Below are 26,928 nucleotides of genomic sequence, written 5' to 3'. Positions count from 1 at the left end.
GCAGGGACCGGATACATTTCTGCCAAAAGCCACTGGGTTTCAAGATTTGTTTCTGAGTCTCTGGCATCATGACCCTTAAGCAGGTTGATCAGGAGCCAGAGAGGCTGTTCGTGGGCGATGACTTGCGTCTCGTTGGGGTGGGGAGGACAGGACCGGCTCCACCCCCATCCCGTGAGGCCCTGTGTGTCTCGTCACTGCAGGCCCAAACCTGACTGTCCAGTGGCCTCTGGAGGATGGCGGCCACTGGACTGCCAGGGGGAACAGGCCAAGCCACGAAACCTATTCCCACCTGGGTTGGCCCAGCACCAGTAACCTCCTGCAGAGACTGGATGCATTTCTGCCGAAAGTCGCTGGGTTTTGAGATTTGTTTCTGAGTCTCTGGGATTATGGCCATTAAGTGGTTCAATCAGGAACCAGAGAGGCCATGCCTTCAATTATATAGCTGAGCTGTAGATGGTTTGTGGGTGTGTTTCACACATACCTAACTTCTGGCCATTTACTTTCTTGGTAAACTTTGCCCCAAGTTTTTGGGGTCTGGCCAAAGGCACAGCAGCAATTTTGGGGTATCTGGAAGTGCGAAGGCGCCATCAGCTGCTTATGTACTCACCTCACATGTACAGATTGACCTGCTGGCAGCACCATACCCCCTGAACACCCAAAATTTTAAAACATATAAACTTTAATTTTTCACTTATGTTTTGGATGTAGAAAAGCATATAGATATATATACATATTTAATATATAGTTAACTGTATATTATATATTCATATACACGTATATGTATATAATAAAATATAAAAGCATATACATATATACATATATAATATACAGTTAACTGTAGGATATCAAAACAAATTTAAACTTTAGAACTCAATATAGTCTTGCTAAAATTAATTTTTTATTTTTGGGCTGGAGCGATAGCTTAGCAGGTAAGGCATTTGCTTTGCATGTGGCCAACATGGCTGATCCGGGTTCGATTCCTCTGCCCCTCGTGTTGAGCCCGGCAGGTTATCGAGAGTATCGCGCCTGCATGGCAAAGCCTGGCAAGCTCCCCGTGATGCATTGGATATGCCAAACACAGTAACACCAAGTCTCACAATTTGTTGTGATCCGTTACTTGTGCCCGTGCGAGCAAATCGATGAACAACGGGAGGGCATTGCTACAGTGCTTTATTTTTATTTTTATAATTAATTTACAGTGATATAGACAGTTTCAAAGCTGTTCATGATTCGTTTTTAGTCATACAATGTTTCGCCACCCATCCCTTCACCAGTGTGCATTTTCCTCCACCAATACCAATGTCTGCAGTTTCCTTCACACACACACTTTCTAATCTACCTCTATGGCAGGTACTTTTCTTTCACTTTCTCTCCCCTCTCACTCTTTCTCTCCCTGTCCACTCCCCCCCCTTATGTGTCTGTGTTTGTCTTTATCTCTCTGTCTTTTTTCCTTTTGCCTTTTGGGGATTGTGGTTTACATCATCGGTATTGAAAGGTTATCACGTTTTAATTAAATTTAAAATAACGGAAGGCAATCTTTTAGCTTAGTAGGTCTTTCATATTTAAGTTAAATTATTCCATGTGTGGGGGGAAGGGGTGGTCACACAACACTGTGCTCAGGGCCAACTTTTGACTCTATGCCCAGGTATCACTCTTGCTTTGACCCTGGGGAATCATATGATGTACTGGGGATTGAATCAGATTTGGCATATGTAAGACAAGCACTATACAATGTATTGGAAATGAATTCAAGTGGTCTGTGAATTCCCTATTACCCAATGTTGTGGCTCGTTTCTACCCAGAGCCTGTTTTACTTACTTATCATATCACATCATTTATTTACACTAATCCTTTCACCTTTTGTATTATCTGACTTTTTTCTTATTTTCTCTGATGATTTGGTATTGTTTTCAGTATCTTTATCACTCTAAGAGCTAAAATTTCCCAGTGATTTTTCTGTTCTTTCTTTCTACATGTACTTGGTCTTATAACTCATTCATTATAAATTCAAGTATCACTTTTTACTCTTGTCAAATCTCCTAAATTTTATTACCTATCTAGCTCTACATTAGCTCAATGCATAGGATTGTCCTATTGTTTATAAAATTAAGTCCATAATATGTGATTTTTTTGTTTTATTTCACTGAACTATGGCTTCCTTGTTTAGATTTCACTACAAATTATTTTGTATGCAAAACAGTAATTTTCATTGCCTTTCCCCTGCCTCTCCCCCTCCAAAAGGCACACACAAATTAATTTTTTCAAGGGCCCGGCATGTGTCAGTTGCAAAACCTGCGTACTTTCAAATATAGGACAACTACATATGGTTGTTCCTATAGTTCTGCTCTTTAGGGTCCCTAGTGTTCCCACAGTTTCTTTTGTAGCCAGCTCTGTGTAAACACCACAGCTAAGTGTGAGCACTCCAACCAGTATATTCTTTAGAACCATAGCTAAAGAGTATGACCACTTGTGAGTATGTTTGTAAATACCTCCACCACCACCACCACACCAAAAATGTGAAATTCCCTCATCTCCAATAGCATGGCAAAGTATTCAGAGCACCATAACTAAGTGCATGTGTGTACAATCCCAAATCACTGCAACAGTCAACGGGAAGCAAAGGGAATCAAAGTGTCAGTTCTTTTTCTGACATTTTTTCTTCTCTCAAAACCCAGAATATCTAGTGCTACATTCCTATCCCCACCCTATAGTATAGTAGTTGTTTTCTCTCCTTTTTCTCTGACTGTTGTCTTGCCCTCATCAAAAGGGCATTTCTGACCAAAAGATCTTTTGTAGCAGTACATAATTAATCTTCTTATAAACACTGTCCATGTGATAAAAGAGATTGTACAGATTGCCTAGCCTGTGGGATGACCCAGGTTTAATCTCTTTCACCTCATGTTCCCTGAGCACTGCTTGTATGGGTCAAATAAATAAACACTCCTGATTATTGTCACTAGAGGCTTCAATGTGTTCTCTGGCCGCTATTGCACTCAGGACTAAATACAGCTCAGTTTAAATAAGATAATGTATATCTACTTGGTATTTGAAGACCTTCTATTATGGGGTATCTTAATCTCTTCTGCAGTTTCATCTCTGATTTCTCCCCTCACTGTGAATTCTCTTATAGCTGTCACGTTTATTCCCATCACATTTAAAGAGTACTGTCTCTTGCACTTTAATTTTATCAGAATTTCCTAGACATTTAAGAGATGTTAGCATTTTTTTTTCATGAAGAAAGCATCTCATAATACAATAAATTGGGCATACTTGATATACTCTTGGAAATTAGTAATGATCATTAGCATATTAATAGACCTTAGATATCTTATTTTGATGAAACCTGAATCTCTTTTCATAGTTTTTCCAGACTCATTTAACCACAGAACTCTTCATCTTGGAAAACATATAAATTTTCCTGAAAATAGTAATTTTCATGGACCTTAGTTGAGACACTCCAACTTATATTATTCTTGGTCAGAAATGCCCTCCTGTGCTCACCTTACCTCTGAATTATACCCTTTAAGAGGATGAATTTAATAAAATGTCATTTGGAAGTCTTTTTCAAAATCCCCTTTGTAGAATTTTTCTGAACTCCTGTGTCATTATTTTAGCTCAGTCATTTCATATCTCTGTTCCTGATGGATTTCTTCCACTGGAGCATAAAAAGCAGATTGAAGACAGCCTCAATGCATTATTCTTATTCAACACTCTAGTGCACCTAGAACAAGGCCTTTACATTTACTGAGTTGCTTATTTATTGCTAAATTAGCTGATCCATAACACACCATTTTCTAGTAACCTAAATTATGTAAAATAGTGAATGATTAATTTACCATATTCACTGCTTAGTGCCTGATTTCATAGTTCTATTATTACTAATTTTTCAAAAGAAGAAAGAAAGTGCTCCTAAATTTGATTTTTTAAAGACTGGTAGCACTTAATTTAAATAGAACTAATTCTTTTTTATTTTTAACAATTAATGTAAATAAGATTCTATTTTAAGTAGTATTTTTGTTGTATCTCTAATTTCATATTATGAACATGATTTAATAGAGGCAAATTTGACTAATTTTTATAGTTATTTATTTTGATATCTACTAATCACAAATGGAAGGTATTTTGCCTTTCAAATTATTTACTAAAGACATAAACAATTCCTATGGGGGGAAATGTCTAATTTCTTAACGTTTTCAAAAATTTAACGCTTCATCAGTATTTTCTTGAAGAAGAGATTTACTTGCTAAAATAAAATGCTACTAAAATAATTTAGGTTCTAGTAATATATTTCAGCAGTAGGCCACTTAACAGAAAAAAATTGAGACCATGGGTTTCAGATCATCACCATACATACAAAAATAATAGTACTTTTTCTTATTCTTATGCTATATTTTATTGTTCCTTATATCACTAAAGGTTTGTTATTTGTTAAGCATATAAATACTTTGCCCCCTATTCTTTTTTATTGAATCAACGTGAGATACAGTTACAAAGCCTTCCTGATTGAGTTTCACTAGTACAATTATTGAGCTCCCATCCATCTACCAGTGCACATTCTCTACCACCAGTATACCCTCCCCCATTTTCAGCCCTTCCCCTGCCTCTATGGCAGATAGTTTCCCTCAGACTCTCTCTCTACTTTTTTCCTCCACTCTTGAAGCTTCAGTTCACAGGTCCTCTTTGCAGCATCATAGGATTTATTTTCCATTGGCGATTTTCTAAATCCTTGCTTTGTTTCATTATAGTCCACAAATGTGCACAAAATCTTATGAGAAAGGTTTTTTAAATTTTTGTAAATTTTTTTTGCTTCTTGGGTCACAGTCAGTAATGCTCAGGGGTTACTCCTGTCTCTGTACTCAGGAATTACTCCTGTAGGTGCTTGGGGGACCAAATGGGATGCCCTGGATTGAACCCAGGTCGGCCGCGTGCAAGGAAACGCCCTAGCCACTGTACTATAACTCCATCCCCGAGAAAATTTTTGATCATCTTGTCTCCTCCTGATCATTAGTTTTTAATATTCTTATTAATTAGCCAGCTTTTATGTTGGTTTTTAAAATATATACTTCCACTTTGTAAGTATATTTCTATGCCTCATTAACACAGTTATGTAGTTCAACTGGCAAAATGATGTCATTAAATAAGATTTTATCTTCAAATAAAAATAGTAGTATAGATGCCTGTTAATGGACCGATGTTTGATCCCCATCCCTGCATGGTCCCTGCACATCACAAGGTGTAGCTGTTGGAACCTCTCCACACTGACCAGGTTGTTCTGGTTATCTCAGACTATAATGCCTGAGCCAAATCACATCTTTATAACCTCTCAGTGAACCATTATCCTGATAAACTGAATATCATCAGGAGTCCATGGGTCTCTGAGAACCAGTTTAAGCTCACTTCACTCCCCCACCTGCCACTAAATAATACTAGACAGAACCCCATCCTAAAGAGCATAACTCCTAAGATCATGAGAAATCACACTTATATTGGCATTAACTTCACACTTAAAAGGGAGGGGTTCAACCACTGAGGTAGAGATAGAGGCCTCTGCTAGGAGTTTCTTAAACAAAATAATAGAAAATCACTTCAGTTTTATCTTAATGTACTTTAGAAATTATAGCATTATGATAAACATTTGTTTAATGAGATAATACAGATTAATAAAAATATGAAATATGATATTTATATTCATCCGTTACCTATCATTATGCAACTTGAGTTACTTTCTGGTAGTAAAAATAATACTCTTTTTATAATTCATCTGTATGGATTTCCTTAATGACAAATGATACCAATTCATTATAATGTATTGAGATAATGGAAAGAGGATCCCTTTAAATGTGAGATGAACCCATTCATATTTGAATCATACTTTCAAATGTTTTATTACTAAAAGTAACTGACATCCATGGGAATCATAGCTGTCACTGTCACTGTCACAGTCACTGTCCTCCCGTTGTTCATTGATTTTCTGGAGCGGGACCAGTAACATCTCCATTGTGAGACTTTGTTGTTACTGTGTTTGGCATATCAAATACGTCACGGGTAGCTTGCCAGGCTTTGCTATGCGGGTGAGATACTCTCCATATCTTGATGAGCTCTCCAAGAGGTGCACAAGAATCAAACTCAGATCAGCCATGTTGGCTGCGTGCAAGACAAACGCCCTACCTGCTGTGCTATCGCTCCAGCCTGGAATCAAAGCTGTGAATACTTTTCCAGGGTAAAATATACTAGAACATTGTATATTTGGAACATTTTATACTCTTATATTTAAATTTCCTAATCTTCCAGATTCAGGCAGTCTGCAAAATGTTTTTATTGAATGCTTGTGTATTAAAGGTAATTTATAATTTTTAGAAGTGTTCAACATAATCTCTGATTATCACAACTTTCCTAACATGAGTTGTAAGAAGAGGCAATCATTCTTAACATGAATTTTAAGGAGAGGCAAATATTGATCAAGCACATAATGCTTTTCAAAACCTACATGTCCTTTGCATATGTTGTTTAACCGTTGCGTATCGCTAAATTAAACATATGTGATTGCAAAAAACCGTCAACTGTCTAAACAGCTTTCTTTATTGCTCTATTTTATTGCAAGCATTTAAACAATTGGTCATTTCTGTTTCAGGGACATGGCCTTTCAGGTGCATCAGGAATTCCGGTCCCTCCTCCACCACCTCCATTGCCCAGTGGCGGCCCATCTCCACCACCACCACCACCACCTCCACCTCCACCACCTCTTCCTGGAGGAGCTCCCCCTCCACCTCCACCCCCCTTGCCTGGAATGAGTAGTATACCACCACCACCACCAAATTTGATTGGGGGTCCTCCTCTACCACCTCCTCTAGGAGGCATTCCTCCTCCCCCAGGAGCTCCACTTGACCTGCCTTACGGAATGAAGCAGAAGAAACTATATAGACCTGAGGTTTCCATGAAGAGAATCAATTGGTCCAAGGTATCACTATGATTGTAGGAGGTGTGGGTGGTGTTGGGGCTCGGTAGCTTTATTTAGCCTAGTTGACCAATTAGGTGATAATTGCATTTGCTATATATAGATATTTTTATACTTTTTAAAAATTATTTTCATAATGTTATTCACAATAATTATTTGCATTCAATATTTCAACACCAATCCTACACCCATTATACCTTCCTACCACCATTTTTTTGAGTTTTCCCACCACTGCCCAAGCCCACCACATAGGCAGATACTAAATAATTTATTTTATATTGCTTATTATGAATAATATGAGATGTTGTGCTCCTGGAATTCTGATTTTTTTTAATATTTGGGGTCTGGAGGCATCTCTACAGTGTGCTGGTTTCTTCCGAGATTCGTTTGTGAATCTCTGAATCATGGCCACTAATGCCCTTAGGTATGACAGCTGTATCTTTTTTTTTAATTGTTTGAGTCTTGGGGGCATAATTTACTGTACTCAGTGCTTACTACTGGCTCTTTGCTTACATATCACTCCTGGTGGTACATGGGATGCCAAATATGGTACCTGGAATCAAATTGGAATCTATAGGCTACGTGCAACATAAGCATCCTACTTGCCAGTCTTTGTTTTTCTTTGTGAGTTCACCAAGTTATATTCTTTCTTTTTTTATATTCTTTCTTAATATACCTAGATAATTGGAAATTTGATAGATAACTTGAAATTAATGTAGAAGTTATAAAGATAATCAGATTGAAAGTGCAAGTATGGAATATTGAAAATATACACACCAGATGCAATGTAATTTTGAATCCTTTATCCTTGTTTACTTTAAAGCCTTTGGAATTCTTAAAACCATATATATTGTATATATGTATAGATGTGTATATAACAGTGTACTGTAGCACTGTCCTCCCATTGTTCATTGATTTGCTCGAGCGGGCACCAGTAACATCTTACAATAAATTGTGAGATTTGTTGTTACTGCTTTTGGCATAATGAATATGTCATGGGTAGCTTGCCCAGCTGTCCGAGAGGGGCGGGGGAGATATGTGTCTATATATATATATATATATATATATATATATAGATAGATAGATAGATAGATTGATTGATAGAAAGATATATATATATATAGATATATATCATGCTTAACTGAAATCTGCTGCCTTAGTTATTTGTGTTACTTTAGAGAGTTCTCAATCCTCGTACTGTACCAAAAAAATTTTTGAGAGCTTACAGATATGACACAAAAACAAACTATAATAAGCAAAGAAGAGAAATTTTGTCTTTAATTGTAAACTATTTTAAAAATGCTATTAAATAGTATTTTGTAGTGCATTTTGTATTAGTATTTTGTAACTGCCTTTTATTATGATCTTTTACAGTTTATTGAAATATTATTTTGATTTATTTTTGTGAATTAGTATGGTCTATTAAAAACTTTTTGTTAAGATTGGCATGGTTAATGCTTATCAGTAGGAACTACTCTTATTGAAAATATGATCTTGGCCATCAGTAAGGTAAATGATAGATCCAAGAACATATTTGAAGTGACAAATGACACGGCAATATAATAAATTGGTTTGCCTAGAGTGAATGGCAAGTCGGTTTTACTGGAAGTATAAATAACGTTAAAATACAATTTTATTAGTTCCAGTCTGCCAATATCTAATACCCAGAACGTTTCTGCCCAATTATGTGTTTGCGACTATAATATACTTATTTATTACTTTTTTACCTAAGACTTTAATGGTACTTTTATATACCAAAATGTACATAATGTTCAAGTATATATAATCTACAACTCCCTTGACCATTGCTAGTATGTCTTCCAGGCTGCCCTGTGTTTCACCGCCCTATCCCACTCCATTTCCTCCTTTCTTTGACATTATCATTTCTATATTCCAAAGTCCAATGGGTTTCCCATATTGATACTTTCCACTTTCTTGTCTTGCTTCTCTATATACCATAGATTAGATATGTTAGATCTTCTTGAATTTATCCTTGTCCCTCTGCCTTCATTTCAAATGGAAGATGTCTCCAGTTTCATCCAAGTTGCCTTGAACTGCATGATTTTATCATTCTTTATGGCTGTGTAGTATTCCATTATATATGTATCTATTATTTTATATACATATATATGAATATTTTATCCCACTTGTTGAACTTTTGGATAATTTCTATATCATGTCTATTGTACTAAAAGCTAAAATTGTCTTAGGTGTGCATAAATCTTTTTGAATGCCTTTTTGTCTTGTTTTGGGATAAATGCCAATAAATGGATTTCTAGAAGCTCTTTTATTACTTTTTTAACAAGTCTTTCTAGTAGATTTAAAAATATGACTTTCAGTATGGCCAGCTATCATGTGCTATTTCATTATAGGAATAGAATTATTATTTTCTCAATGAAAAGTTACTTTGACAAAAGGCATTATTTTTTATTCTGAAATTGATTTTCTGGATAATGGAATAGAGTAACTGTTAGTCAACTTTGATTTAACTGAATCCTTTGAAAACTTAAATATAAGTTATTTACAAATACATCTTTCTTATATTTATTTCAGATTGAACCCAAAGAATTATCTGAAAACTGTTTCTGGTTAAAAGTTAAGGAGGAGAAGTTTGAAAATCCAGATCTTTTTGCAAAATTGGCACTGAATTTTGCTACCCAGATAAAAGGTACATTTTTTTACTATAATTCACTATTTACACCTTGAATGACGCTGTTTGCCAGAAATATCTAGGAATATGTGCATACATCATCTTTACTCACTATACTAGGTCAAGGATTAATTTATTGATTAAGAATTTCAAGGACAGTAGGTACAAGGGCCTGGACAATTTCTCCATAGTTAGAAGCCTGTCTCATGAGCGGGGGTGGGGGGGAGGCAACTGGAATATAGAAAGGATCACTAAGAAAATGAGGGTTGCGAAGCTGGAGCAATAGTACAGCAGGTCCGGCGTTTGCCTTGCATGTGGCCGAACTGGGTTAGATTCCCAGCATCTCATATGGTTCCCCGAGCACCACCAGGAGTAATTTCTGAGTGCAGAGCCAGGAGTAACCACTGTGCATTGCCAGGTGTGATCCAAAAAGCCAAAAAAAAGAAAAAATGAGGTTTGGAGGAATCAGTTGGGATGGGGGATGTGGGCTGAAAGTATATATAAGGAGCAAGCATGAGAACCTCTCATTATCTGCATTGCAAATCATAATGCTCAAAAGTAGAGAGAGTATGGGGAATATTTCCTGCTGTGGAGGCAGTGGGAGGGTAGGAAAGGGGGAGGGTACTCTGGGTATATTGGTGGTGGAGAATGTGCACTGCTGGAGGGATGGATGTTTGATAATTGTGTGATTATAACTCAAACATGAAAGGTTGTAACTATATCTCATGGTGATTCAATAAAATAAAATAACAAAGAATTTTATTTTACACAGCAGCTAGAAGATAACTTTTTTTTACTACATTTAGCATTGATTTCTATGGAAAAGAATATATTATAAGAATATAATGTTGTATTCATTATTTATTTTTAGCATGTTGATTTTCACCTCTCTTGAAATAATTTTTATTGAAAACTATAAGCTCTGAGTTTATTCATTTACATAGTTAGAAAAAATTAACAGAATATTAGTGTCTTTAGTTCTCATGAAATTTAGCTAAGATTGGATTGGTACCATTGTATTTATTATTTTCCTCCTGTGACTTCTTATCAATTTATTTTCCTAGATAATTTAGCACAGAGGGTAGGGCGTTTGCCTTACAAGCGGCCAACATGGCCGACCCGAGTTCGATTCCTCCGCCCCTCTCGGAGAGCCCGGCAAGCTACCGAGAGTATTCGATATGCCAGACACAGTAACAACAAAGTCTCCAATGGAGACGTTACTGGGCCCGCTCGAGCAAATCGACAATCAACGGGAGGGCCTTTACCTTTACCTTTACCTTACTTTATAAGTATACTGTATTAAATTCCATAAAAATATGTATACGCTTATCATTTTATAATATTGTACATGTTTTTGTTTAGACCTGTAATTTCCTATGAAGTATTTAACAGTTTCATTCTCAGTTTTGTTTGTCAATTTTTGCTATTTAACATTAACATCATTTTACTAATTATTCCAGAGCTTTTAATTAAGTATCAAATTTTCTGTCTGTGGAGGTTTTACATTTCAAAATCAATACATTTCTTGTGCCCAGCTCATGTATTAGCATCTTTACTATTGATAGGTAATACCCTAGAATTTAAGAATATAATGATGTTCAACATTGTCAGGAGTGATAGCACAGTGGTAGGGTGTTTGTGTTGCACGTGGCCTACTTTGCCGACCCGGGTTCGATTCCTCTGCCCCTCTCGGAAAGCCCGGCAAACCACTGAGAATATCTCACCCACATGGCAAAGCCTGGCAAACTACCCTTGACGTATTTGATATGCCAAAAACAGTAACGAGTCTCACAATGGAGAGATTACTGGGCCAGCTCCAGCAAATCCATGAACAAGGGGAGGACAGTGCTATAATGTTCAACAACTAAGGATGTTACAGAGAAATTTACAGAGAAAGAGTTTGCACTTTAATGGGTCTTCAGTGACTCCAGAAATTACTACTTGCTGTAATACTTTTGAAATTGAAAAATTATGCTGTGCTTATATCTAAGACTGTATTCATAAAAAAGATACTTGTATACATCAACTTTAAATCTTAGAGAATGATTCTTAATAACTTTGTTTTCTAAGTTATACTCTACGCTTTTAAGAGTATATGCTATTTTTGCACTTATATGTTAGTTCCTTTTACCTTATTGCATTTTTATATTGTTACAAAGGGGCCAATGTTTATCTGCTTTGTCCTTTTACAAAGTGCATAGAATTCTGTGTTGTGAATATACCATGATTTATTTACCTGTGCACTATTACTGGCATTTTCCCTAATTTTTGAAAAGATAAATTATCTAATAGCACTCATTACATTCCCTCAAATTTTCTCAATCCTTTGTCCCATCCCTCATTCTCTTCACCTCTGGTAATATTAGTTTTGTTATGAATGTCAATTGTTTTATTTTGTTTTGTGCATTCACCAGCTTTTTCTCCTTATGTTACCCACATGTGAATAATCAACATTTCTTTCTCTTACTCTTTTTCTTCACATGATGTCATTTTATTTTTACTCTGAGGAATATAATTAAATCTTACTATCATTTACAGCAAAAGAATTCTGTTGTGTGTGTATATATTCCACATCTATATTTATCTATTGATGGAAACTTCGGTTCTTTCCTTATAATAAATCTTTTAAATATTGCATTGGATATAAATTCTGCAGTTAATGAGTTCATTTTTTTTGCTTTTTGGGTCACACCCAGCAATGCTCAGGGGTCATTCCTGGCTCTGCACTCAGGAATTACTCCTGGCGATGCTTGGGACCATATGGGATGCCGGGGATCAAACCTGGGTTGGCCGCATGCAAGGCAAACACCCTACCCGCTGTGCTATCGTTCCAGCCCGAGTTCATATTTTTGAAAGGCACCGAGAAGTGGGATTTCTGTGTCATAAAAAAGTCTATTTTTAGCTTTTTAAGGACTCACCATACTATTTTCCAAAATGGTTACAAATATTTGATTTCTTATATATAGTGTGTTAGAGTTCCTTTTTCTCCATGTCCTCTCTAATGCTTGTTATAATTTATTTATACATGTCATTTTTATGATTGTAAGATTATTTTGCATTGTGGTTTTGATCTGCATTTCCCTATAATTGATGAGTATATCAGTATATTCACTGATACTTCAGGAATCAGTTATTAGTTATTATAGTTATTTAGGATACTAAAACAGAATAAAGCTTTGCCCCATAAATATCTTATACAAACCGCTGAATCACAAAATGCTAGTGCTAAGAGGAAGATAGTGTTGGAGAAAAACAAAAAGAATGTGCTATCACCAAAAGCGAGATATGAAAATATATCAAGCAAACAGGAACAGTTTAATCATGTAATATATTGCTGAGAAGTTAAAATAATTTTTTGGATATGGAGTCATGGAGATAATCCAATCGCTTTTTATTTGGTTTTGGTTTTGGATCATACCCAGCTGTGCTGAGGGTTTACTCCAGGCTCTGTGCTCAGAGACCACTCCTGAACCCTCATAATTGTAATAGAAACATTTTCTGATGATTGGTATGGATGCATGCATGCCATTATGGAATTCTTTGAAGTTTATGATCCTTAGTGATATCTGGGATACCTCTCATTAAGTTAATACAGGAAGAATAAAGGATTTCCTAAGGAAAAATAAAAGGCTATCTCATACGCTGTAGCAGCACAAATGAAAATCTACTATCCATCTGGGTTCTTCTCAAACTCTGCAGATAATCTTTACATCATTACATGGGTTAGCAAAAGGATAAATCATTTTAATACATAGCAAAAATATTGAAGAAAAAACAGCAAACAAGATATTTATCCAGTGTTAAGATACCTGGATAGAATTTGGGGAATTCAGATAAAACGAAATGCATAAATTCATCTTTACTGTGCAGTAAAAAAATTTCTGATAGAAACAATATGTTCACTGATAAATTTATACCCTAAATTACCCTACAAACTAGCATTTTATAGGTCATACAAAGAGTTACTTATTGACAAGGAAAAGGAGAGGGGATTTAGACAAAGGGTATCTTTTCACGATCTAGGCCCTTCACTGCTCTTAAATTAAAACAGCATGTATTCCTAAAACAGGCTTCGTATTTCTAAGAAAGGCTAATAGTTTCTTAGAAGGTCCTCAGGGCCTCAATTGAATCTTAATTTCCACATAAAAAGGTGATATTCATGATATGCTACCTATTTATGATTTAATTTTTTACAGTTACAAAACTTTCATGTTTGAGTTTCTGTCATATAATGATCGAACACCCATCCCTCTATCAGTGTATATTTTCCCCATCTATGTCCCCAGTATTCTAAGCTTGTTGAATAAATCCCATCACAATCTGTTGGGGAAACTGATCCCATAGTATTGATCCGAAGGGATCATTTAGGAAGAGATTCTAAGCAACTAGCAAATCCTAGTATCTGAAACCCAAAAACCCAGTCTGGCTTGGGTATAAGGATTCAGAATTTATTTACCAGTTAACACACTTCCATGGTTTTTCTGTCTCATTTTGAAGTAAAATCAGCAATTTTTATTTGTGTATAAAAACATAGTGATGCACATGTGCATCACAGTTTTCAAAGGATATTGTCGACAGATTAATGAAACATACTACCTTAGTCATCTATAAAGACTCTTGAATATTCTCTTAAATAGGTTAAGGCAGTTAATAGCTAAAGTATATATTCTCTGAGACTGTTATCTCCGTCAATGAAATTACTGTACAAGTTAGACATCATTATAAATCCAAACCTAATTAAAGTGGATAGTCCTATTTAGGCAGTTTGCCTTTAAAAGAAGAGAAAGTTAAAAAAAAAACACAAGACATTAATTTTTATCTTGTACTTATATCCTAGATTTATTTGAATTTCCACCTTAAATTATTCATGACTATTCATCTCAATTAGTCAAGTAGAAGTAAAAGTGCTTGAAAAAATTTTTATTTTGGGTGGTTGGAGCGATAGCACAGTGGATGGGGCATTTGCCTTGCACATGGCTGACCCAGGTTCGATCCCCAGCATCCCATATGGTCCCCCAGGAGTAATTCCTGAGTGCTGAGCTAAGACTAACCCCTGTGCATTGCCAGATATGACCAAAAAAGCAAAAAATATATATTTTTGGAATTAGCCTATTTTAAAACCTCTTTCTAATGGGACAGAGTGTAGGACAAATGTTACGGTTCATGCCTTGGACAGGGCAGACCCGGATTTGATCCTTACCACCCTGCATGGGTACCTGACCATGCAGGAGTGATCCCTGCATACTGAGCCAGAGTAAGCCCTGTGCACTTACTTACAGGGTGTGGACTAAAAATCCAATGGATAAATAAATAAATATATAATGAAAGCTTCACTCTGACACTGTTTCATTCACAATGGAGTATAATGTTTGTAAGTGTGAAATTGAACATTTTTAAAAAATTATTTTGTCTCATTGTTTTGGATGCTAGAAGAGAAAGCATTGAATCTTATTGACCTTATTAATTTTAACTTTTTACAATTTAATGAAAGTCATGTTAGTGATTTTATAGAATAAAACCTTTATCCATTTACTGCTTCTGAAGAATGACCTTGTAAAATGTCAAACTTGCTTTTGAAAATACTAAATGATTTGAGATTGATGCATTTAAACTCTTTATTTAAGGTCAAGTATTCTGTTAAGGCATTTTTGTTGGTAAAATGTTGACAGAAACTAACTATGTGGTTGAATTCTCACAGACAATACTGTTCACATTTTTAAAGAATTGTCTAATCATTTGGCCAGAATTTGCTCATTATTTTTTAGTAATAGTCACTAGCTTATTAAATATGGTCTTAATAAAAGTATGCGCTGGCTCAAACATAATAGTTAACAATTATAATTTTTATTTAATACATATTCAGTTTAAATTTTAGTTTAAGTTAGATCATCCCTAGTAATTATGTATTATATACACAATTCGGTTTAAATTTTAGTTTAAGTTAGATCATCCCTAGTGATTATGTATTATATACGCAATTAAATTCCATAGATTAAATTGAATGTCTATTTCAAATACACAGGAGTTATGTTGAGAATGCATTTTTGATATCCAGTTTTGAATTTCGATAACCATAGTTTTATCCACATTCATACTATAAACTAATCATCATAAAACAAAAGCAATCAAGAAAACCTGGATTACCTGATTTTCTTCTCAAAACTTTCCTACCCTAGTCAAGTTTTATATTTTGTGAAAATCACTTATTACTTATCAACTAATCAAAAGGTTGATTGGTTGGTTGATTTTTTTATAACTGCTTTTTACACCAAGCTCTTTTTAAGGAAAATGTTATAACAATATAACAAACAAAAAAAATTTAAAGGCCAGATATTATAATGTGTTGAGGATATTATAGAATGGAAAAAAGTAATTTTCCATATTTTTCTCTGAGTTCTTGACTAAGGTAAGCCCTAATAATATACTGAATAACAAGAGAAAAACAAAATTTACTAACATGAAAGGCTCCTGGTCACTGTGAGGAATATCCTTAAGATGTCCTAAATCCGGTATTCTTAAAATAATTCTACTCTTGATTCCCCTTTACCAGAGAACTGCAGTCTCATAATTGCTGCCAGAAACACCTCAAATTCATTATGCATTTGAGTTTGAGTTAGTTTTTTGCTGATGTGCTACAAGAAACCTTTCAGGGCAGTAATTTTATTTTTTAATGCCCCATGTGGATCACTTGAACACTTGACTTCTATTAATCAGCGATTTCCTCGAGCAGGCGCTAGTAACATCTCCATTTGTCCCTGTCGCGTGCTAGTGTAGCACAATGGCGCCTGTTCATTCTAGGAACATGAAGAGCCTCAAACCGATCATTCATGATCTTGATGAAGAAGTCTGACCATCTGGTAGGTAGGAGGCCACGCCGTCTTTTGACTTCCCATGGAGTCCAGTCAGTAACGGCTCTAGTTCAGTTGTCGTCTCTAAATCTCATTACATGCCCAACCCATATGATTTTTGACGCCTTGGTAAACGAGACAGCATCCCTGATTCTTAATCGTCTACATAGGTCTAAACTCCGGATTCTTTCTCTCATTTGAGTGAAACATGATACTCCAAGCATAGCTCTTTCAATTCCTCTTTGGGAGACCTGAATAGCACTCTCATCCTGTTTGCATAGGGCCCAGGTCTCTGAGGTGTATGCTGATGGAGGAAGAACAGTGGAATCAAAACGATGTGCCCAGAGTGGAGGTTCTTTGTCCTCTTAGCTATTTCTTTGATGGTCTTGAAGGCATTCCAAGTCACTCTCTTCCTACTACGCAACTCAGGTGCAACTTCTTCATGTTGACTTCTCCACCTAGGTACACGTAATTGTTGCATTCAGAGATGGTCATTCCGATGTGAGCGAATGGAGTGTCAGGAACGAGGCTGTTTCTCATAAACATTGTCTTTGTAAGATTCAGCTGTAGTTCGACCTTTCCACTCTCATGGTCGAAGTCGGCCAGCATTTATGCCGCTTGGCTAATGTTTGGTGTTATTAGAACAGTGTCATCAGCAAAGCGGAGGTGGTGTAGTTGCCGACCATCTATCTTCACTCCCATTCCTTCCCACTCCAGTAGTCGCTTGATGTTCTCGAGGGTAGCACTGAAGAGTTTCAGTGAAATGGTATCACCCTTTCGAACCCCTCTCTTGACATCAACGATTACTTATTTTTAGAATGTTGAGATCCTGGTAGTGAATCCGTAATACAGCTCTTGGAGCATCCTGATGTATTGAGTTTGAATGCCCTGATTGGCTAGGGCTTCAATGACCGCTCCCGTCTAAACAGAATCAAAGGCCTTCTTTAAATCAATGAACATTAGACTGAGCGGCATCTTGAACTCCCGAGAAACCGCAATGAGCTTGGGTATTGTGTGGATATGGTCGATGGTGCTGAATCCTTTGTGGAACCCGGCTTGCTTGCATGGTTGTCCTTCATCGAGTGACTTTATTAAAAATTATTTTTTTATTAGTGAAACACCATGGGGTACAGTTTTAGACTTACAATTTTTGTGCTTGGGTTTCAGTTATACAATGATTGAGTACCCATCCCTCCACCAGTGCCCATTCTCAACCTCCAGTGCTCCCAGTATCCCTCCTACCCCGCCATCCCCCCATCTCACCCCACCCCTTCGGCAGGGCATTCCCTTTTGATCTCTCTCTCCTTTTGCGTGCTGTGGTTTGCAAAAGAGGCATTATGACAATCATGTTCAGTCTATATTCTACTTTCAGCATGCATCTCTTATCCTGGGAGGATCCTTCCAGCACCATTTATTTGGTGCTCCCTTCTCTATCTGAGCTACCTTTTCCCCTAGCATGTGTGGCTGGCCTCCAAGCCATGGAATGAACCTCCTGGTACTTATCTCGGCTATTCTTGGGTGTTAGTCTTCTATTTTGTTACTTTATATTCCCCAGATGAATGCAATCTTGCTGTCTGTCCCTCACTTTCTGACTCTTTTCATATAGCATGATACTTTCCATGTAGTACCACTTGTATGTAAATTTCATGACTTCATCTTTTCTATGGGCTGGAGCGATAGCACAGTGGGTAGGGCATTTGTCTTGCAAGCAGCCAACATAGCCGACCCGAGTTCAATTCCTCCACCCCCTTGGAGAGTCTGGCAAGCTACCAAGGGTATCTCGCCCGCACAACAAAGGCTGGCAAGCTTCCCGTGACGTATTCTATATGCCAAACACAGTAACAAAGTCTCATGGTGGAGACGTTCCTGGGCCCGCTCGAGCAAATCGATGAACAGTGGGAGGACAGTGACAGTGACATCTTTTCTAACAGCTGCATAGTGCTCCATTGTTTAGATGTACCAAAGTTTCTCTAACCAGTCATCTGTTCTCGGGTACTCAGGTTTTTTTTTTAGATTTTGGCTATTGTGAATAATGCAGATAACTAAACCAGTAACTTCAACTGGTCTCATTCACCTGACCCTGAAGGCTTCACCGACATGGCAACACTGAGAAGGATGAGAAAGGAGAGGCCGACAAAATCTCAAGGCCGACCTAGGCTGCCACAACGAAGGAAGACAAAAATGATCGTCTGTACTTTCAATGCACGTACGCTAGCATCAGATGCATCCATCGAGGACCTGATGGTACAAGCGCGAATGATCAAGTACGACATCATTGGTCTGACCGAGACAAGAAGGCACGAATCTCACCATGCCGTTTTCGACAATGGAGAAGAATTGTTCCTCGGAACATGCGATAAAAGAGGTGTTGGAGGCGTCGGTGTCCTTGTCAACACAAACTTGGCCATGAGCATTGATTCATTCAAATGCCTAACAACCCGAATCGGACGTTTACATTTGAATAGATGTGGCTCACTGCCTGCAGTTTCTATCTTCGTTGTCTACGCACCAACATCTCATTATGATGAAAGAGAAATCGAGAAGTTCTACATGGAGCTAGAGAAGTTCTATAAAGAAGACCACACCTTCTACAAGATCATTGTGGGTGATTTTAATGCCAAGATAGGACCGAGAAGATCAGCTGAAGAACTTCACATCGGGACCCATGGCCTAGACTGGAACGAACAGGGTGAGAGACTGTCTGAGTTCATCATATCGACCAAGACCATTCATGGTAACTCACAGTTCCAGAAGGCAGAATCTAAACGATGGACATGGGAGTCTCCTGCTGGACGATTCCACAACGAAATAGACCACATCGTATTCAATCGACGGTTTTGCCTGACTGATGTCGCTGTTGTCCCAAAATTTCGAACGGGATCGGACCACCGTCTCCTTCGTGCAAAATTCTACTTCACAGAGCGGGGAGAAAGGGCTGCAAAGTTCAAAAAGAGAACTCCCAGAATGACCACCAACTGGGAACTCTTTGGTACTATTGCGGCAACATGGGAAGATGCCATTGTTGACAACATTGACGAGGAATACGATCGACAGGTTCAGCACCTCCATGAATGTGCGAGGAACGCCAAGAGAGAGATAGCCACAAAAAGTCGCCTATCTTCAAAAACTCTTGAGCTAATTCGCCGGCGTGGTTTGGCGCATGCCTCAGGCAACCGCAATCTAACGTCCGAGCTTGCAAAGCAGTGCAGAGATGCGATCAAGGAAGACCTCAAAGAGAGAAGAGCAGAAGTACTGGTAGATGCGGCAGAAGCCGGGAGAAGTATTCGTAAGGCCCGCCTGTCCTTCGCCAACTATAAGACCAAGATGACTGCCCTCCGACATCCTGATGGATGTATCACATCCTCCAGAACGGCAATGGAGAAGATTATCCATGACTTCTACTCAAATCTCTTCGATAGCCATGTCCACTTGCCGACATACCAAATTCCACAGGATGGGTATGTCGTTCCCAATGTTCTCCCTTCCGAAATCCGACACGCCATTTTGTCGGTAAAGAAACAAACAGCACCCGGCCCAGACAAGGTCAGACCTGAACACCTGAAGAACCTGCTGTCAGTACTCATCAATACACTGGCTCGGCTCTTCACTCGCTACCTGTCTGAATGCAACGTTCCGTCCCAATGGAAAACCAGCAGGACCGTACTACTGTTCAAGAAGGGAGACATCCATGACATTGGCAACTATCGCCCGAGCTGCCTATTGTCTGTCATCTACAAGTTGTTCACTCGAGTCATCCTGAATAGGATTGGCAGAACACTAGATGAAGGACAACCATGCGAGCAAGCAGGGTTCCGCAAAGGATTCAGCACCATCGACCATATCCACAGGATAACCAAGCTCATTGAGGTTTCTCGGGAGTTCAAGATGCCGCTCTGCTTAACGTTCATTGATTTAAAGAAGGCTTTTGATTCTGTTGAGACGGAAGCGGTCATTGAAGCCCTAGCCAATCAGGGCATTCAAGCCCAATACATCAGGATCCTCCGTGAGCTGTATTGTGGATTCACTACCAGGATCTCACCATTCTACGAAGAAGTGATCGTTGATGTCAAGAGAGGGGTGCGGCAGGGTGATACCATTTCACCGAAACTCTTCAGTCCCACCCTCGAGAACATCATGCGACGGCTGGAATGGGAAGGAATGGGAGTGAAGATACGTGGTCGGCAACTACACCACCTCCGCTTTGCTGATGACATTGTTTTAATAACACCAAACATCAGCCAAGCGGCACAAATGCTGACTGACTTTGACCGTGAGTGTGGAAAGGTAGGACTACAGCTGAATCTTACGAAGACAATGTTTATGAGAAACAGCCTTGTTCCTGACGCCCCATTCGCTCTCAATGGAACGACCATCTCCGAATGCAACAGCTATGTGTACCTAGGTCGAGAGGTCAACATGACAAATGACCTGGCACCGGAGCTGTGCAGGAGGAAGAGAGCGGCTTGGAACGCCTTCAAGAACGTTGAAGAAATAGCTAAGAGGACGAAGAACCTCCTGCTCCGGGCACATCTCTTTGATTCCACTGTTCTTCCTGCATTAACATATGCCTCAGAGACCTGGGCCCTATGCAAACAAGATGAGAACGCCATTCAGGTCTCCCAAAGAAGAATAGAAAGCCATGCTTGGAATATCACGTTTCACTCAAATGAGAGAACAAATCCGGAGTTCTGACATCCGTCAATGATCAAGGATCAGGGATGCTGTCTCATTTGCCAAGGTGTCAAAAATCAGATGGGCTGGTCACGTAATGAGATTTAAAGAAGACCGTTGGACTAGAGCTGTTACTGATTGGATTCCACGGGATGTCAAGAGACCGCGTGGCCGCCCACCTACCAGATGGTCAGACTTCTTCGTCAAGATCATCAACGATCGGTTTGAGGCTCTTCATATTCCTGGAGTGAACAGATGCCATTGGGCTACAATAGCACGCGACAGGGACAAATGGAGACGTTACTGGCGCCCGCTCGAGGAAATCGCCGACTAACGGGAAGTTAAGTGATTCACTTAAGTGATTAAGTGAATAATGCAGCAATGAACGTAGAAGTGCAAATGTCATTTCGACTGTACTTTTTTTCCTCTCCGGGTTATATTCCCAGGATTGGTATTGCTGGGTCAAATGGCAGCTTAAATTCTAATTTTTTGAGGCTCGTCCATACTGTTTTCCAAAAGGTCTGAAGCAGTTTGCATTCCCACCAGCAGGGAAGGGGGCTCTCTTTCTCACCACATCCACGCTAGCACGGGTTGCTTTTGTTCTTTTGAATTTGGGCCAGTCTCTGTGGTGTGATATGATATCTCATTGTTATTTTGATCTTCATCTTCTTGATGATTAGTGATGTAGAGTATTTTTATGTGTATTTTAGCCATTGAGATTTCTTCTTTGGAAAAGTTTCTGTTCATTTCATCACCCCATTTTTTTGATGGGGTTAGATGTTTTCTTCTTGTAGAGTTCAACCAGTGCTTTGTATATCCTTTATATCAACCCCTTATCAGATGAGTATTGGGTTAATATCCTTTCCCATTCTGTAGATTGTCTTTGCATTCTGGTCACTGTATCTTTTGAGGTGTAGAAGCTTCTTAATTGAAGATAATCCCTTTTATTTTTCTGTGTTTCCATTTGGTTGGTCAGTGGAGTGTTGTCTTTGAAGATACCATTAGTGTTAATATTGTAGAGGGTTTGCCGACCTGGTCTTCAACATACCTTATGGATTTTGGCCTGATGTTGAGATCTTTAATCCACTTTGATCTGACTTTTGTGCATGGTGTTAAATCGAAGTCTAAGCCCATGTTTTCACTTGTGGTTGTCCAGTTATGCCAGTACCGATTGTTAAAGAGGCTTTCCTTGCTCCACTTCACATTTCTTCTTCATGATGGGCATCTAGTGAAGATTTAGAGGAGGTATTCTTTTAATATTGTGCTTGTACAGCTTCTTGTATACTGGTCTTTTGTTAGAATTGGAGTCGGCCAGTGCGTAGTTGTTTTAGTTGAGGTGGCCAGGAATTTTTCCACAGAATAAGGTGATAAAGGCTGGGATGAAAGTCAAGAGTGGCTGGGGTGGGAAATGTAATTGAGGCTATGTGAGAGGTGGCCCAGCTTGGGGAAGGTCACGCTCACTCTTGATGAGGCAACTCCCACTGTTGAGGAGGTCACGCCCCCTCCAGTGGTGGCCACGCCCCCCAGCCAGTCCAGATGCTAGTCCACAGACCTGTTGGGGCGAGGCAGCGACTAGTTGGGCTGGTGATCCCTGCGGAAGTAGAGGCAGGTGCCCTGGGCCGGGGTTCCAGGCTGGCTTTTGGGGTCCTAAGTTTGGGTGGGCGGGGCGCCAAGCAGGAACAGACCTGTTGGGGAGGGGCAGCAACTAGTTGGGCTGGTGATTTGCTGCGGAAGTGGATGCAGGTGCCCCAGACTGGGGTCCTGGAGGCGGCTGGCTGTTGGGGTCCCGAGTTTGTGTGTGGGGTGCGTGCCAAGCGGGAACATACCTGTTGGAGAGGGGCAGTGACTGTGTATGACTTTTTTTTACTTAGTATACTGAAACATTTTAAATTTAAATCTTTGAAGAAGCTAATGTTACAGAGTTACTTAGAGATTATGAAATTATTCCTGTTATTTTGTTTCCTGAGAATAAAAATATTTTGTGAGAAATGTTTATAATATTATATAGAGTACATCATATATAAGATATACAAAATATATAGATATGTACATATATAACCATATTCCCCAAATATGCTTTTCCCTAGTATAAATGATCTTGTATCTTGGGTATTTGAATAACCTTGATCAAATGGTTATATGCTCAATCAATCAGTATTGCCTTCTGTTGTTTCTTTCCAAAATCTTTATTGAAGTCATAAGTCCCATAAAATTTTGTATAGCGTATAGGAATCATGAGACCCTTTTGGTTGCTATTAATTTTAGATGTATTTTATAACATCAAAAGCTCTGAACTCAGCTATTTTTTCATTTTCTTTGGTTCTTGGACTTCTAGAAATCTTTGTGCCTTCACTTTGTTGTCTCTGTATTCATAGCTCCACCTTGATGTCATCTCCATTTTCTTCAAAAATAGTATCTTAAGTACTTTGTTGGATTTTCTCCTTTCATCTGACGATTGTGATCAATTTGATTATACTAAATGCCATTCTATTCAGATCACTGCTTTGAAAAGATATTTCAATCGTTGCATAAACATTAAAGATAACATGGTTAATTTAATAGTGAAATGTCTAAGATAGGCAACTGTCATTTGCATAAAGCATAATTTTTATGTAAATGTCACTGTCCATTTAGTTTGACTAGGTTTTGACAGATAAAATTGTGTGAGCTATATTCATGTTAAAAGACAACGTTTTACGAGGAATCAAATGCTTTTTCCATAAAGAACATACTTAGCTTCTGGTTGCTGGGATTTCTGTGATTTAATTTTGCAAGTCAATAAAGAGTTTTACTGGGAGGCCATTTTAAAGCTATTCCTCAAAAATTTCTAAATTTTTTATTTAGAAAGTTTAAAGAGTTCATCCATATTCTAATAGAGATAAGAAATTCTAAAATCTATTTTATTCATGTGTTTTCTGCCTTAGTTTATGGGTATATTTTTTATTATAGGGGGAAAAAAGATGCTTGTATTAAATCCACCTCATTTTAATGATTCTATGTATAATGAAAGTCTCCTGCCCCCGCACCTGGCTGTCCTTTCCGGGGCCCCTTGGAGAGGGGGCGGGTTGAGTCTCCCCCCCCCCCCGCCGCCAGAGCAGAGCCCTAGCAGCCATAGACCTCCAGAACCAGCCACAGCCATGCTGAGACCACTCTCCACTTGAACAAGCCTCATGCATGAAGGAACCGACAGAGGAAGCCAGGCATGTGGGTCTTGGGGCTGAGATCTCCAAGCCTGCTCGGATTGGTACTGGGCCTTCTCCACTCCGATCCCCGATCTTCCAGTAGGTAGGCATCACACCCACCAGCTGATGCTGGCGCCAGCTTGATCCCATCAACGGCCAAGACGCAGAGACTATAACACCCAGCTCCCGGAAGTGTGAAAATACAGCTGTGCGGCATCTTATTATCTCATTTTTCCTTTGGAGAACCCGGCAGGCTACCAAAAGTATCCTGCCCACATGGCAGAGTCTGGCAAACTTCCTATGTCGTACTCAATATGCCAAATACCAGTAACAATGAAACTTGCTATGTCGTACTCAATATGCCAAATACCAGTAACAATGATGGGTCTCATTCTCCTAACCCTGAAAGAGCATTGAATATGGTTCTTTTAAAATATCAGGGCTGGGAAGAAGGAGATGTTACTGGTGCCTGCTCGAGCAATTGATGAGCAATAGGATGATTGTGATTATGGTCGTATAATAAAAGCACTGCTAATCCTTATGTTTTGGAGAATATATAGTTCTCACTTTAAAAATATGAATTATTTAATATTAATAGTAGTTTTGGTTGAGTGACGTTAATAAAATTTTCCAATAACCTTTATGGTAAAAAGGAAACATTGATCAGCATTCCTTTTTTTCTGCTAGCATAGCCCTTTTTGTTTTTTTATTTGTTTTCGTGGGGCTATACCAGGATTTGCTCAGGAGGTATCCCTAGCTTTGTGTTCCAGAATGACTCCTGTTGAGGTTTATAAAATTAGAGTAGGTGCCAAAAACAGTAACAACAAGTCTGACAATGGAGATGTTACTGGTGCCTGCTCGAGAAAATTGATGAACGACAGGAGGACAGTGCTACAGTTCAGTGCTGGGGATTAGGCCAGTTCCTCAGTGTGCTCAAGGCATGCACCATGCCTACTGTACTATCGTTTCTGCCCACATATACTTCCTTTAGATAGAATTAAAACATGCAAAATTCACTTGTTTTTTTTTAATGATTTCTGTTTATCAGCTACGTGTCTTGTAGAAAGTGAAACAAAGCTCCATTAACAAATAGGGATGTGTTGCTTACAGAAGCAAAAAATGGGAAAGCAGACCATCTGTGAATACAAAACCTGTTTCTAATTTTTTTTGCTTATTTTGGACATTGATTTACTAGTCATAGGCATGAAATATTTCAAATGATCCTTGTAACTTGGTTGATTTTGTTATTATCTTTGTCACTATCAATAGTCAGTTGCAACAGATAGTGCAGGCATGAAGGCCATTGATGCTCACATCTATAGAAAATAATGCTTGATACCTTGGACACCTCTGCTATTAGTTCAGCATCTTTTGAAATTGCTAGTATTTAATAGAGAAGCACGTTTTATAGGAAAAGAAATAGTTGAGTTATATGTATGCATATATATAATTAAATTTATGAAGCTATTAATTAAGAATATGGTCATGACTATAGACCGAACATGATTGCCACTCATTGCCTCTTTTTACAAACCACAGCACCCAAAAGGAGAGAGAGAACAAGGGGGAATGCCCTGCCTCAGAGGCATATTGGGATGAGGGTTACGGGGGTGGGAGGGATACTAGGATCAGTGATGGTAGAGTATGGGCACTGGTGGAGGGATGGTACTCAATCATCGTATAACTGAAACCCAAACACAAAAATTTGTAAGTCTACAACCGTACCTCATGGTGTTTCACTAATAAAATTTTAAAAAAAGAATATATAAGAAATGACTTACTACCAAAAAATATAAGAATATAGTCTTGAATATCACTTTTAGGTTACTTCTTTAGTATTTCATTTCCATGACTTAATTTTTGCATGTTTTATTGAATAATGAATTCCTTAAGTTACTAGAGGTATAAGGTGATTTTGCAAGACATAAAGCAAACTCATAAAGAGATCTGTGTAATTATATTTCTGTTGAATGATGTTATTAAACTATGTATATGCCTAACTCTTTAAAGGTGTGCATTAGAATGGAAGAGGATCAGATTAATGACAGAAGAAACAAATTGATTTTAGCAATTGGGCATATAAAACATAATATAAAATTAAAGATATAATAGTAGTACTTGCAAAGTATCCACTTTCAAAATAAAGGTAAATGTATTTCTCTAATTACCTATTTTTTTTAAAGTATAGGTGTGAAAACAATGAAAAATTCTTCCACCTTTGGTAATTTTGGATTACTAGGGAAGATCCTTAATTCATCAGGGTTCTTCTGTGACTGGAAAAATAATCAAAAAACATTGGACAGGTTAGCAAAGGAGAAAAATCCATTTTGTATAATTGTTGAATTTATTTAGCAATAAATTTTGGATAAAAATCGGACAAACCTGGGATATTTATCTTGTGTTCAGAATCTTAGGACATCACAGAGAGAGAAGGGAATTATTTCTCTTCAATAAGGAAAAATGTTTCATCTTTTTTCTTGAATGTAAAATGATGACTTTCTCACAAATGGAGGACATGTTCATTGATAAATGTACATCCTGATGATACCGATGATATCCCAAAACAAGAATATTCCAAGTCATAAATGGGGAACATTTTATTGGGAAGGCACAAAGGATTGA

At 38.1% G+C, this 26,928-nt stretch overlaps 1 protein-coding gene across 4 annotated transcripts in view; it reads left to right on the top strand.

Annotated features, from left to right (window-relative positions):
• DIAPH2 (diaphanous related formin 2) overlaps nt 1–26,928 on the top strand; it is a 760,781-nt gene that overhangs the window by 290,510 nt on the left and 443,343 nt on the right. For all 4 annotated transcript variants that reach the window (XM_056124107.1, XM_056124108.1, XM_056124106.1 and 1 more), the window contains 2 exons: nt 6,632–6,958; nt 9,509–9,623. In XM_056124107.1, the coding sequence (XP_055980082.1) occupies nt 6,632–6,958; nt 9,509–9,623 (442 nt within the window). The remainder of the gene's footprint in view (nt 1–6,631; nt 6,959–9,508; nt 9,624–26,928) is intronic.

Source organism: Sorex fumeus, unplaced genomic scaffold (assembly GCF_029834395.1).
Source record: "Sorex fumeus unplaced genomic scaffold, SorFum_2.1 ptg000050l, whole genome shotgun sequence".
Taxonomy (NCBI): domain Eukaryota; kingdom Metazoa; phylum Chordata; class Mammalia; order Eulipotyphla; family Soricidae; genus Sorex; species Sorex fumeus.
Note: the sequence above shows the minus strand (reverse complement) of the source record. Positions and strands in the feature narration are given on the sequence as shown.